Source organism: Scardinius erythrophthalmus, assembly GCF_964197995.2.
Source record: "Scardinius erythrophthalmus genome assembly, chromosome: 3".
NCBI lineage: Eukaryota > Metazoa > Chordata > Actinopteri > Cypriniformes > Leuciscidae > Scardinius > Scardinius erythrophthalmus.
Genome location: NC_138223.1, coordinates 37,961,645 through 37,976,135, shown reverse-complemented (window position 1 = coordinate 37,976,135; position 14,491 = coordinate 37,961,645). Strand labels below are relative to the sequence as shown.

Here is a 14,491-nt window from a genome sequence, read left to right as displayed (position 1 = left end):
CATTAAAAAGTGATAGAGGACACCTAGTAAATAAACCGTCAGGCGTAACCAGGGAAACCAAGTTATTGTTTGTAAAAACTTTAGATTTCGATTGTAAAACTAATTAAAATATAAACTAATGTTTTAAAAATGTGGTATTTGGCAAGTGACCATGGTATAAGCGGGTTAATGCCCTTCGAGGTGTCCATTGTCAGGTATTAATGGACTTCGCTGCGCGTCGGACGGTTCACGCCTCGCCGTCGTCCATTAATACCTGACAATGTAGCATTAACTCGTCGGGCATTAACCCTTACTTGTACATTTATTTATTTTTTAGAATACATTTTACATATTTTAATTGTATTTTTATTTTACAAATCTGATATAAATGCTACTAATTATAGTTCCTGAAAGGCATCCTGTAGTTTAATTTCTCATTAAATTAAACAAAATGTTAATTACCAGAATAGTTAAATTCTGGTTTGGGAAAAAAAAATTAGTGACTGATACTCATTCTATGAAATGATTAAATGTTCAGAAATGTTTTAAACGCACACACCTAATTAACAGGTTTGACTAGTTCAGATACACAAATTAGCAGGTGTGTGTAATCCAACATACAGTCATGCAATCTTCTTATAATAATCATTTCAATAGAAAGATAGAGTGACTCCGTGCCACTCTTTCGGGATGTCATCAGTGACAGATTATTGAGTCAGGTCCAGACCTGAACCCCATTGAAGACTTTTGGGAGGTGACTGAATTGGAGAAAATCCCTGATAGGGAAAATTGTAATGTCGTGCAAGCTGTTAGAAAAGCTAAGCCGAACTTTCTATCAATGTCAATGGTCGTGAAACTATATGTCCATCGGGCACACTGGGTGTGGTGTTTGAGTCTCCACACACACACTGCTGGTCATGTTATAAAGCAGATTTCTGAGGAATAGAAACAGGAGAGCCTTGAAGAGAAAATGCCCCGCCCACTAGTGACGTCAGAGCAAATAGGAAGATGACAGCATGAAGGCGGCGGACGGGCTGTTGTTGTTTGGGACAGTTTAGTCAATGACAGGTCAATGTTGATCGCGATTGAATGGCAGCATTGGACAGTCGGGGGTCTTGTCGGGATGGCGAGGGGAACAGATCTATTCCAAATGTGAGGGAGACCGGAGTACAGACGGATGCCAAAGTACAAGGTTAGATTAACCTGTCAATGTCTTCTCGTGCTAACCAGATCCCAGTGGATAGCCTATATAACTTTAAATTGCAGCGTGTTGCCAATGCTGTTTCATTTCTTCTTTCAATAGGCTATGTTCTTTAATTTTAGCCATTGAGACATTTGCATTTTGTCCTTGCCCCAACTGGTAGGCTATTATCTATTTAATATTTCCTGGTTTAATGTCTATGTCAGCAACTTCATTTTACGAGCAGTCTGATAACATAAAACCTGGCCTAATTCCAATTCTGAATCAGATTCTATACTAACAATTTTCGATAAATACAAAGCAGATTATTGTGTTTGTGTTCCAGTGCAGAACCGATTATGTTTCTTTACTACGGAGCCCCTGAAGGGACCTTTGCAAAAATAAAAAATATATACAGACTTTCGCGTTCTCACTAGAAACTACCGCGTGCTTAACTTACGCGTTACAATTTCCGGTTTGCGTTATAGTGTCTGTCATTACTACAAATGTGGGAAAAGGGATGAGATGAGAGTGTGCTTGGAGGATGCCTCCAGAGATTTGTCTTGTTATAGGGAGATGAGAGGGTGTCTCTTACGATCGGAGAAAGCGTTCTGCTTAACTTACATGGATCACCTCAGCCAGTGAGTCAGTGCACACAGTTCAAAGTTCAAATTTATGACAGTCAGTTCTTGCATAGACAGTGTATAAACGGTTTCTTGTGGAATATTAGTGCGTTGGTCTTGTGAATACATTTGGTGTTATATTGCTAGTAAAGGTACAGTAGGACTGCATTGTTTGTGGACTGTGCTTTACTGTAGGGGAAAAAAAAGCATGAATATCTCTATTAGCTGCAAAGTAAAGTTAGTCATTGCAGACAGCAAGATTGCACTAAAAACTTAATTGTAATTTAATACATATTTAATTCATAAAAAAATAGTTTTATACCATCATTCATGATATGCATACATCAGTTACAATTCAAGTCTTATCATAACTGGTAAAACCTGAAAGTCAAAGAAAGAAAACACCTGACTGTATTTTATAGCCTACTTTCTTTAGACCATATACAATATCACTCAATATTACATTTAAATACTATGGTAATGCCGCAAATGGATCCTACCTGTTTCCTTCTTTGCATTCTCACATAAAATAATCTTTTTTATCATAGTAAAATCTACATAGCCTATCATTCCCAACAAAAGTATTGTTTAGCGCAAAACGTGTTGAAGATTAGTGGACAGGCAGTCGACTCATTAAATAAGCTATTTCCACACAAAACGGCTCTGTGTGTGAAGACTCTTCTCCATCTCCATTGATATCCATTAAAAAAGAAAACAGACTCTGGTCTCCTTTCCTTTTTTGGCTGAGGGTTGCAGGCTTGTCTTCTAGTGGCTTTTATGCATCCAACATAGAGACAGAGCGCATTTAGGCCACGCCCACACATTGCGAGAGGCTGCCTCCTTGTCATTTGTTGCTTCTAACAAAAGACAGAAAAATGCCTAAAAGCTGCTGTGTGACAAGGCGTACAGCAAACAAGCTAAAAAAACCAGAAATAAGTTTTTATTAGCTCTCGACCCCAAAAAACGAGTGTTTAGGACATAAAAGTGGATACAGGCAGTTGAGACAGAGCGTCACGTGTCTACTTACTCTGACAACTAACGTACGCATGCTGGAGGAGACCGTAATCGGCAACACAGGATAGTTTATCCTACAGAAATATAATATATAAAACTGACATTTGGATATTTGACTCACCAGTGACCAAATGTTTAACTTACTGCACACGTAGTGTATTTTTAGTGCATACTGAGTGTCAGGATCCCACAATTTTCCCCCTTGGTGGGCGTGGTCTTCAGATTATGACGCGTTGCGCTCTGTCTTCCATTTTCCCACATTTGTAGTAAAGACAATAGGCTTGTTTGAGATGCGCCTCGCCTCGCCTGAAATGTAGTCGAGAGTAGGCGACTGCAGTGAGAGGAGGAGTGAAAAAAGCGCAGGAAAGCCGGACAGTTCTCTCTTCTCGCAGTGGATCTGACACCTGCGAGATCAAAGACGGATATCGCGGGATTCGCGGGATTCACGCTCGTGCCCAGTGTTGCTAATAAACTGGATGGAATTTAAGTTCTGTTGCTTTTATATGAAAATAAATATAATGACCAAGACACCCAAAGTAGAATACTTATTTAATTCCATTCCAAATACATGTTTATCAATATTTTTTTCTTTAATACAGACATGTGTTTTTTGTTTTTTTTTATAAAAAATACATTGCATAATCCACATCGCACTGTTAGATAGTTTGGGAATATTCACACATACATAAAACATGATATCAGAGTTTTAAAATCAAACATTTTAAAAGAGAACAATACATCACGGTTGTTTAAACCAATGAACATTAAGCTGTGTCGTCAGCAAGTCGTTTCCCATCATGCTTTTGATCAGCGCAGTCAGTGGAGAGCAACTGCGCTCGACTGCAGAATCCGACAGGTGTGCCTTGCGCTCGCGAGAGATTTTTGACATACGTCAGCATGACATCAGAGCAAGGCGGACCGCACTCGGACACATTTCTAACCGGCATGCATCTCGCGCTGATCACCGGTGATCGATTCTGCGCAGATTTTGCTCATCTCAAACAAGCCTACTGTAACGCAAACTGGAAATTGTAACGCGTGAGCACGCGATAGTTTCTCGTGACCACGCGAAAGTCTGTATATTTTTTATTTTTGCAAAGGTCCCTTCAGGGGCTCCGTACTTTTCCTCATTTTGACAAAAAACAAAAACAAAAAAACACTACATCAATAATAAATATGCATTGAGAATGTTTTAATAATAATAATAATATAGTATACAATAAAAATATTTCTTATTAAAGATAAAATTATAATCCATTTGACTATACTTTTCCCCTGAACCCTAACCTTAATCAGTTTCGTATAAATATAATGGCATTACTACTGCTACTACTAATAATAATGATGATAAAAACAATAATATTAAAATGTTCAAAATACATATGATTTTATTGCTCGTCTAATGATTTTGTGCTTATTGTGTAGTTCCACATTTTGGTTATCCGACATAAACATAAAAATTATAAATATTGATTGTATGAAACAATATTGTCTGAGCTCATATTATGCCAGTTTACTCATGCAGTTGTTTTGCCTTCTAAAGTCACACATGTATATATATATATATATATATATATATATATATAATTTTTTTTTTTTAGTTAAGTTTAAAATGTACACTGTGTTCTAAACGATAATCAATCTATCTCTATTTACACATCCCTCTCATAACACTGAAGTAATTATTTTAGTAGTTAGCAAATGTTAGATTTGTCACTGGTCTGGTCACATGACTCCTCTTCTGTTTCAGGTCAGGAACCTCGACTGTCCAAAGCCAACCTCTTCACATTGTTGAGTCTATGGATGGAACTTTTCCCCAAGAAAGAAGCATGTCAGCGAGAAAATGATCCTGTAGGCATATTTAATTTCCTCTAAAGTGATGCAGTGTGTTTCAAAGACAGAGGGCTTACTTTTAAAGCCATTTAAAATGCATTTAGGAAGGAATTAAAAAGAATGTGTTACAGGTATTTCTATACAGCTCTATGAATTATTATTGGAAAGCTGATTCCCACAGGACCGAGTCCCTGCTGTACATACAATGACTCGTGCGCTCTAAAGGAGATGCTAATGAACTTACAGTGTGCATAAATTCGAAAGGCTGCTTCATCCTCTTATTCATGAGCTGTATGGATATGAGAGGAAAACACTTACAAGCTGCTTCAGTATCTACTTGTTTTATTTATTTGTTTCTTTTATTAAAAAGCACGGTGCTGTATTTGCGTCCAGGCTGGAGACAGCGGGCTTGTGGTGGTCCATGAGCGCAGGGTTCTGGGTCTGCATTGCTCCAGTGTGCATCTGCACGCAGGACAGGTGGCTGTGGTCAAACATGGACCCCGACTGAAGGGATGTGATCTCTACTTCTCCAGAAAACCCTGTTCAACCTGCCTCAAGATGCTCATCAATGGTAACATTAGACCTGCTCTCTCTCTCTAATATACGAACACATTGACGGTCAAAAGTTTGGATTCATTTCGATTTTTTTAATGTTTTTTGCTCACACAGGCTGCATTTATTTGATCAAAAATACAGTAAAAGCTGTAAAATATTATTACAATTGCATCTTTACTCCAGTCTTCAGTCACATGATCCTTCAGAAATTATTCTAATATGCTGATTTGATGCTTAGTAAACATTTCTTATTATCAGTGTTGAAAGCAGTTGTGCTGCTTCATATTTTTTGTGGAAACTGATACATTTTTTCAAGATTCTTTGATGAATAGAAGGTTCAAAAGAACAACATTTATTTGAAATATTAATCTTCTGTAACATAAATGTCTTACTTCAATCAATTTAATGTATCCTTGTTGAATAAAATTATTAATTTATCATTCAAAAAAGATCTCACTTACCACAAACTTTTAATAGTAGCTCATCATGGTTTCCACAAAAATATTAACGGTTTTCAACATTAATAATAGTAATAAATGTCTCTTGAACACAATTCAGCATATTAGAATGATTTCTGAAGGATCATGTGACTCTGAATACTGGAGTAATGATGCTGAAAATTCAGCTTTGCATCACAGGAATAAATTACATCTTAAAAATGCATCCAAATGATACTAATAATAATGACATTTCATAATATTACTGGTTTAACTGTATTTGTCATCAAATAAATTCAGCCTTTCCGAGCCTTTTCAAAAACATGAAAAACGTAATTATTCCAAACTTTAGACCACCACCAGCGAATAATATTTTATTTATACATTTTCTATAGTTTTATATTTGATTGCCCATCTCAACCCTCATTGTCTTGCCTTTCATGTCCTTTGTCCAGCTGGTGTGAACAGGATATCTTACTGGCCCGGTGACGCTGAGATGGGCTTGCTGTCGGGTAGACGTGATCCTGCAGACTCCGGTCACCAGGAAGCCATCCTGGACGCCACGGCTGCAGAGCGACTGAAGTCCAACAGCAGGCCGCACATCTGTGTGCTCCTGCAACCTCTGGACGGCACCATGCTGCAGTTCGTGGACCAAACCTCCCAAAACTGCGACTTCCTCGGGAAGATTGCGGCGGACAATCCGACTCTGGATGTTGCGGATGTCTTTAGAAAGGAATGGTGGAACAACTCGGATGATTTCTTGGAAAAGTTCTTTATAAATGATGAAGGAGAGCATATGTATGTGCTGAACAAGATGGGACTGGAGAACTTTTGTGTGGAACCAAATTTTAGCAACTTAAGGCAGCATATGAGGAATCTCATTAGGATTCTCGCGTCTGTGGCCGCTAGTGTTCCGGTTCTACACGACGAATATGGTTTCTTCACGAGAGAGCCTTTAGGGACGGGTTCTCCAGCTTTACCTCAGGATGTGATACGGCACTGTGTCATACAAGCACGATTATTGGCGTGTAGAACAGGTGAACTCTGCTTGATTACATTTACTTATTGGTAACGTGCTTGACTGTTTGACAACAAAATGTTCAGCTGTTATCAAAAATACACAAATCAAGACCAGAAGTGATGGCAAAAAGTGCCAACGTGATTTTTCTGAGTTGACTCTTGATTCCCTCCGTAGGAGTCAATCGGATCGCCTCCCAGAATCGACTCCATTTGCTCCATTTCAAAACAGGGTCAGCAATAAGAATATAAGATTGCCGTCATTATTACACACTTTTCTTTTTTTTCCCGACACTAAACCTTAAACTGCCTTTATTAAAACAGTATACTTTTAGTGTGACTCCCCAAATGAGTCCAGTTTAGAGATGACATTACCTTGAAATTATGAGTATCACCACCCTTTCCTAGTTGTTGCCAATACCTAAAGAAAAAAAATCCCAGGGGAAAAAAAATCCTTCGGAAAAGAGTAGGGGTGTAACCCCGGCATCCTGGCCAAATTTGCCCATTGGCTTCTGTCCATCATGGCCTCCTAATCATCCCCATATATACTGATTGGCTTCATCACTCGGTCTCCTCTCCGCCAATAAGCTGGTGTGTGTGGTGTGTGTTCTGGAGCAATATGGCTGCTGTTGAATGGATGGAGGCAGATCTGAATGTTTAGGAGTCCGGCATACGTCACCAGAGAAGTCTGTCGTTTCACTGGAAGATCCAGATAATTAAGCATGCATGGATGAATCATTCACAATGAGATTTATAATATGAATTAGTTGCAAAATACATAGCATGAATTTCCATTTCATGCTGACTTTAAGCCAGTTGTAGGATGACTTTGTCTGAACTTAATTATGATTTAGGAATTTACAAAATGCCAAGACAGTTACCAACAAGTTGTAAATAGTGCTGAAGTCAGCCATTGCTCTGTGAAGGATTGAGGGTGACAGCTAATATTCATATTTTTAACCATATTTTGAAATGTTGATAAAATAAGTTCTTCATCAAACAGAATGGAATGTTTTAAGCCTGGAACACACCAAGCCGACGCCGACGAACTAGCGCTGATGAAAGCCGACTGTGTTGTCGCCTCGCGTCGGGGTTAAAAGCGGCAAATGAACACACCGAGAGGAACTGCAGCTGCCGACTGTTAGCTAGAATGCGCGTTCTGCGCCTGCGTGTAAATGAGACAACTGTCTATTTCTGCAGATATAATCGTCTATATTCGTCATTCAAAAAGGGAAACCGACGCTGCCGGCTGTAGATACACAAACCGTAAACAAAGCAGTGCATGCTGACCGTTTTGAATATCAATCCTGCTAATCACTTTCTTTATTCCACTCCTCTCGTGTTAATATTGAAATATTCGCCAACGAACACTCAGGTAAGATGACGTAACATTAGAACAGCGTCTATCTGGACCGTTTGGACTTTGCTCGCTGTTTTGCTATTATTCTCGTGCACTGCCTCGTTCACTAAGCTGAACAGCCAATCAGAGTTCCCTCTTTCGCCGACGGCCCGACGCCGATTCAACATGTCGAATCGGCCGTTACAAAGCCGACGAGGACCAATTTCAGCCGATGGTGTGGAATACACTGAGAAGATTTAGTCGGCCGACGCACGGAAACTGCCCGACGGCCGACCGTCGGCTTGGTGTGTTCCAGGACTTAAAGTGATACAGACCAACTAATAAAACATTACTGGATTTATTAGTAATACTGTTGATTTCCTGCTGAAATGATGCCATTTCCTGGAGGAGGATTTCAAGGATGCAAAGTTGAATTGAGGACGTGGTTAAACTGTTTCACCTTTATTTATTTTTGTGTAGAGGATCCTAAAGTGGGAGTTGGTGCAGTTATCTGGGCAGAGGGAAAACAGGTGAGCCAAAAACTGCACTGAAAACTTGACTTTATGATTGTATGTATTTAAGAACACCTCTCTGCTCGCAGTCACAATGTGATGGCACGGGTCGGCTTTACCTTGTGGGCTGCGGATACAACGCCTATCCAGTGGGCTCACAATACGCAGAGTACCCTCAGATGGATCACAAGCAGAAAGAGAGACAGAACAGGAAGTACCGATACATCCTCCACGCGGAGCAGAACGCGCTCACATTCAGGTGAGGCTCATGGGAAGAAGCTGTCAGAAGAAATGTTGGCAGCAAGAAAAAGAGGTGCAGTCACTTTTACGTAATCCACTCATTCCAAGAGGAATTCAGGAGTTTTGCGTGAAGGCGAAAAAGTTCCCCACACAGATTTCGCTCATTTTCAAATTTCATCAGAAAGCTGCTTGATTTATATTTATAAACTTGTGTTTCTTTTTTGCACAGGAAATTTCACTAATCTCAATGCACCTAAATTGTTTTTCAACTTTGTTGAGATGTGCTTTGATAATTTTTAATGCATTAAGCCATTCAAATGTTCGAACTCATTCATGATTCGTTCATTTCATCAGCCTCCCACCTTTCCCTTTCATTTCCCTCCAATCTGCAGGAGCGCAGAGATAAAAGAAGAGGAGAACACAATGATGTTTGTGACCAAATGCCCGTGTGATGAGTGTGTTCCTCTGATTGGCTGCGCTGGAATAAAGCAGGTCTACACTACAGACCTGGACAGCAACAAAGTCAAACACGACATCTCCTACCTCAGGTTCGACAAACTCAGCGGCGTCCAGAAGTTCATTGTAAGTGCTGATGATAAATCAATGAATATACATAAATATAGCACTGTGGTGTGGTCTTTTTCCTCCTTTTTTATTTTTATGGATAAATAATAACTATTATACTTGAAAATGCACTAAAAAATTGGCTCTTTTTTAACTTAATATATTTTTTCAGTGGCAACAGAAATCTGCAAGACATACTTCAGAACAAGCTTCTCCGCCTACAGCAAGTAAGTGTTTTGGGCCGTTTACACGACACCGTTTTCAACTAGAAACTGAGTTTTGGTGGCCTGAAAACACAAACTTTTGAAAAAGATACCGTTATCGTCTGTGTTAACTACAAAAACGTTTGAAGAATTTGTGAAAAAGGAGACATCATGCGCTTCAGGCACGTAACGTTAGTGTTTCTTAAAGTGACATCGCCAACTACTGGCCTCGAAGCAGAATACATCGATTAGGATCCGTGTGAACGGGGATCTTTTTGACAACGTTGTCCTCTGTACGCGAAACTTTGCAAAACACGAAGGAAAAACGTTTCCGTTTTTAGTACATCATTGTCGTGTAAACGTTCCCTCAATTCTAAAATGTATCTTTAAATTCATGCCCACTTATTATGACCGCCGCTAAAGCGAAAGCGGTCATATAGGGATTGTCAAAGTTTTTTTTTTTTTTTTTTCCCGTCACCTTACTGAATTTTTCGTCAACGATACCAGGGACACCGAAGCACCGGGGAACATGAAATTTGGTGGGCATGTAGCCCCACTAGACTTCTAAGGAAAAATTTCGTTTGGTCCCCGGGGGCCACTCCCCCCCCGCGCTGGGCCCCCCCAAACCCCAAAAAATGCAGTTTTTCCTAAATAACTACCTGAACCGTGGCACCGAGGATGAAGAAATTTTTGTGGTATGTTGGTCTACTAGACTTTTACGGAAAAATTTTGTTTGGTCCCCGGGGGCCACTCCCCCCCCCCCCCCCCGCGCTGGGGCCCCCTTAAAATTTTCGTCAACGATACCAGGGACACCGAAACACCGGGGAACATGAAATTTGGTGGGCATGTAGCCCCACTAGACTTCTAAGGAAAAATTTCTTTTGGTCCCCGGGGGCCACTCCCCCCCCGCGCTGGGCCCCCCCAAACCCAAAAAAATGCAGTTTTTCCTAAATAACTACCTGAACCGTGGCACCGAGGATGAAGAAATTTTTATGGTATGTTGGTCTACTAGACTTTTAAGGCCCTTTCACACCGGATGCGTAACGAAAAAGCGAAACGAAAAAGCGAATAGTTCGTGTGCGAATAGTTCGCATCAAAACCATTCACATCAGCCGCGACGCGAATTTGCGACGTCTGTGACGTTCAGAGAGCTTCAACATTCCAAAACTTTCGCGCGAATCGCGCCGACAGCTGAGAAAACATGGACACTTCATCATCATCATCATCATCATCATCATCCAGTCATAGTCATAGCATCCAGTGAAGACGAGCTTTTCATTTTATTTAAAAGACAGAAAAGAAGGTTTTGGGTGCACCCAATCTTACAGAACAGAAAGTCTGAAGGGGAGTATGCTTATGTGCAGTTTTTTTTTTTTTTTTGCGTCTTCAACAGTGCGTTTTGTAATGTAACTACACATTACATGTAACACACGAAGTAAGTTAAAAATCATTCGACTAGAAATATCACACAAAGAATGTATAGTATAGCCTACTAAAAGCAGCCCTAAATAGTCTCACTGCATTTTGTTACGTGTTCAAAGTAAACACGGTCTCTGTCTCTATCTTAATAGTGTTAGCTTTCTATCCCAAATGTAGTTTGGCCTGCTAGCCTACACAGCACAGGACTATCACACAACACACTCACAGTCGTGATAACCGGTTGGTTGGCAATGCTACGCCACACATTGTCTTTCAAATCGTTGTCCTTGTAGTATGTGAATTGGCTGAAGCCTATTCTGTCGCCGCAAAAGTAAAAAAAAAAAATCGACATCGAAGCGAAAAAAATAAAAGTCGTTTTTTCGCCTCAGCACATTCGCGTTCGGTGTGGAAGCGCTCATTACACAAACAGCTGATCAAAAAATAAACCCATCGCGCGAATTATTCGTGCGTCAAAATCGCGTCCAGTGTGAAAGGGCCTTTACGGAAAAATTTCGTTTGGTCCCCGGGGGCCACTTCCCCCCCCGCACTGGGGCCCCCTTAAATTTTTCGTCAACGATACCAGGGACACCGAAGCACCGGGGAACATGAAATTTGGTGGGCATGTAGCCCCACTAGACTTCTACGGAAAAATTTCGTTTGGTCCACGGGGGCCACTCCCCCCCCCACGCTGGGCCCCCCCAAACCCAAAAAATGCAGTTTTTCCTAAATAACTACCTGAACCGTGGCACCGAGGATGAAGAAATTTTTATGGTATGTTGCTCTTAAGGGCCCACATCAATCTAGCCCATAATCACTCATTTGTGATTTGCGCCCCTCCCATAAAAAATTAAAATGCAATATTATTCTGCTTTAATCGCCCCTATCTTCAGTGGAGATGTTCAGAACTGCACCATATTTCATGTGTATGATTAACTTGACATCCTCTGGGGGTATCCTCTGCTAAGTTTTGTAGAATTTCATCCATGGGGGGGTATAAAATAAATTCATTTATGTGCACATTTAGTGACTGTACACTCATCGGCCTGTAGATGGTGCTGTTGAGCGAAGGGTTGCTGGTTTAGGATGATACTGTCACACACACACATGCAGGAATACAAACAAATGCAAGCATGCACACACCCATACACACACATACAAATCCACATGCACAGACACACACACACAAACACACACGCGCACACATGTACGCACACATACATACACGCACAGACACACACACACACACACACACACATACACAAACACACATACACAAACACACACACACACACACACACACACACACACACACACAGACAGACATGCACATACTATTACTTTTTTTAGGTATATACATAAACACGCAATACAGCCAAATTACTCCACGTCATTTATTTTTGTGGAAAGCCAGTGCAGGCCTGAGCGGCGGTCATATTTTGTACCGCGATGCGGTACATCTAGTTATCAAATTGTCTCGCTAAATGGATAGGCAAAAGGTGATATGGCAGCTACTTTACCAAATGCAGTTCAGTATTGTTGGTAATTGTCACATGTCTGTGTACTTTTTTAACCAAGATCAACAATTTAGGCTAGTAAAAGTGTTTTTTAGCCCCGGTGACTGGTCACCACATTTTCACCATTTTGAACACCTTTTTTTCTTAACGGTAGTTTATTAAAGCAGCACTAGGTAACTTTTCAACCTTCATAATATATTTCCAATACTCTAGTGATGGTACATCGACTTACAATAGGTTGAATGGCACGTCTGCCATAGCCTGACGGGGTTTGTATCGTTTTTAATCGTACTTTTAAACTTCGGGGTTCGGGTAGTAACACCCGAGCACAAAAAGAACTACAAAATTCGACTGCTTTACGGCATAGGCTACCTCACTTCCCCCAACACGTCCTCACATGCTGTTGGACTTGTAAGTATATTGCTTATACTGTATATCACTCGGACAAGCTTTCACTCGTTGGTGTGAGCTAAAAAGCACCTGGCGTTCTTGTTGATGGATTAGTAACTTAGACATCTTCGGAGGCTAGTTGTGCTTGTTTGATGTCCGACGATTTGTAACGCGTTGTGTTTATTCCCCAATCGAACTCGTGTAACTGTCTGTCACACGTTCTACCGTCCACAGCATTACTTGATAGTCAAAAATAGGACAAGAATGAGCATCAAACAGAAACAACCCGCTTACTGGGTGTTCGAGGCGCACATATACAGACTGCCGACAGTTAAACGGCGCGCGCAGCTCTTAAAGGGGATACACCTTATTTCCACTCGTTACAGCTTCCATTGGACTGAACAGGGACCGGTATACAGGGGGGAGGGGATCAGGCCGTGAGTGAAGAGACTGCTCTGCGTGAGTGGTATTAACGACAGTAACGTTAAATACAAGTAGTCCACAGCGACTCTAGGGGCCGTTGTTTGACCAAAACGGAATTCCTACCTAGTGCTGCTTTAAATTAACTTTGAAGTACCTCATATTCAAATTTTGTATAATATTCAATGTAGTTTCTGAAATAAGTTCTTAAAAGCTGCATGCTTAATACACCCCTTTCCATGGAATATACCCTGAACGTGTGTTTTAATTTTTTTGCAGATGGCTGCATGAAACGAAGAGACAATGAAACCCATTTTCAGTGCAATAAGAGACTGCGATCATAGAAGACATTTGGGAAAGCTGCTCTCTTGTCTTTATGGCAGCAACAGATGATGTTAAAGGAATAGTTCACTTAAAAATGAAAATTCTGTCATTTACTCACCCTCAAGTATGAAGTATGAATACATCAAGTATGAAACCTGTATGAATTTCTTTCTTCTGCTGAACACAATCTATTTGAAGAATGTCTGTAACCAGACAGTTGATGGACCCCATTGACTTTCAGTAGGAAAAATAAATAAATACTATGGAAGTCATTGGGGTCCATCAACTGTCTGGTTACCGACTTTTCATTTCAAGTGAACCAGTCCTTTAAAATGTCATTAATACATCACAAACTCTTTCAGTTCCTGGTGATAATGAACATTTAACCTGCCATACTCATGCTGAATGATGCAAACAGTTTTATTAGTTTAATAGGACAGCCCGTTAAAGAACCATTTTTATTATATGCATTTTAGAAACTGGGTTGCATGGTTTTAAAATTGCACACAACACTGGTTTTTAAATTTGTTCAATTGAAAGGACAAGATTAAAAATCAAGATTTGTTCTTAATTTCTAGTGTACAGATTTACACTATCTACAGTGCCCTATGAGGGTTTTTTTTCTTTTAAAAAGGAGTCAGTGATACTGCCAGTGCTTCAGTTGTTCTTTATTGATATGGTACTATTCAGATGGAAACTGCAAATGTATGTGTAGTAGGAAAAAATAATTCAAATTTTGAACTGTCAATGTAATTTCTGATAAATATATTCATTAAATTTGGCTCAGATGGATATTTCAAATTTGAAACTTGTTGCCTGGAGTCCAAATGAATTTGCTTCACGCTTTGATTGATGGTCCAAACCACCTAAACATACTTTATTCATCACATAAAACTAAAGATGACTGTAAAAAAAAATACTGAAATCA

The 14,491-nt window shown here is 40.1% G+C and overlaps 1 protein-coding gene across 1 annotated transcript; it reads left to right on the top strand.

Annotated features, from left to right (window-relative positions):
- The first annotated feature begins 931 nt into the window (after positions 1–931).
- cdadc1 (cytidine and dCMP deaminase domain containing 1) lies at positions 932–14,368 on the top strand. Its single transcript, XM_081360283.1, has 9 exons — positions 932–1,171; positions 4,547–4,647; positions 5,023–5,200; positions 6,077–6,658; positions 8,458–8,507; positions 8,579–8,748; positions 9,122–9,311; positions 9,466–9,520; positions 13,519–14,368. The coding sequence occupies exons 1-9, from the start codon at positions 1,069–1,071 to the stop codon at positions 13,581–13,583; spliced, it is 1,494 nt and encodes a 497-aa protein (XP_081216409.1). The 5' UTR covers positions 932–1,068; the 3' UTR covers positions 13,584–14,368.
- The last annotated feature ends 123 nt before the right edge of the window (positions 14,369–14,491 follow it).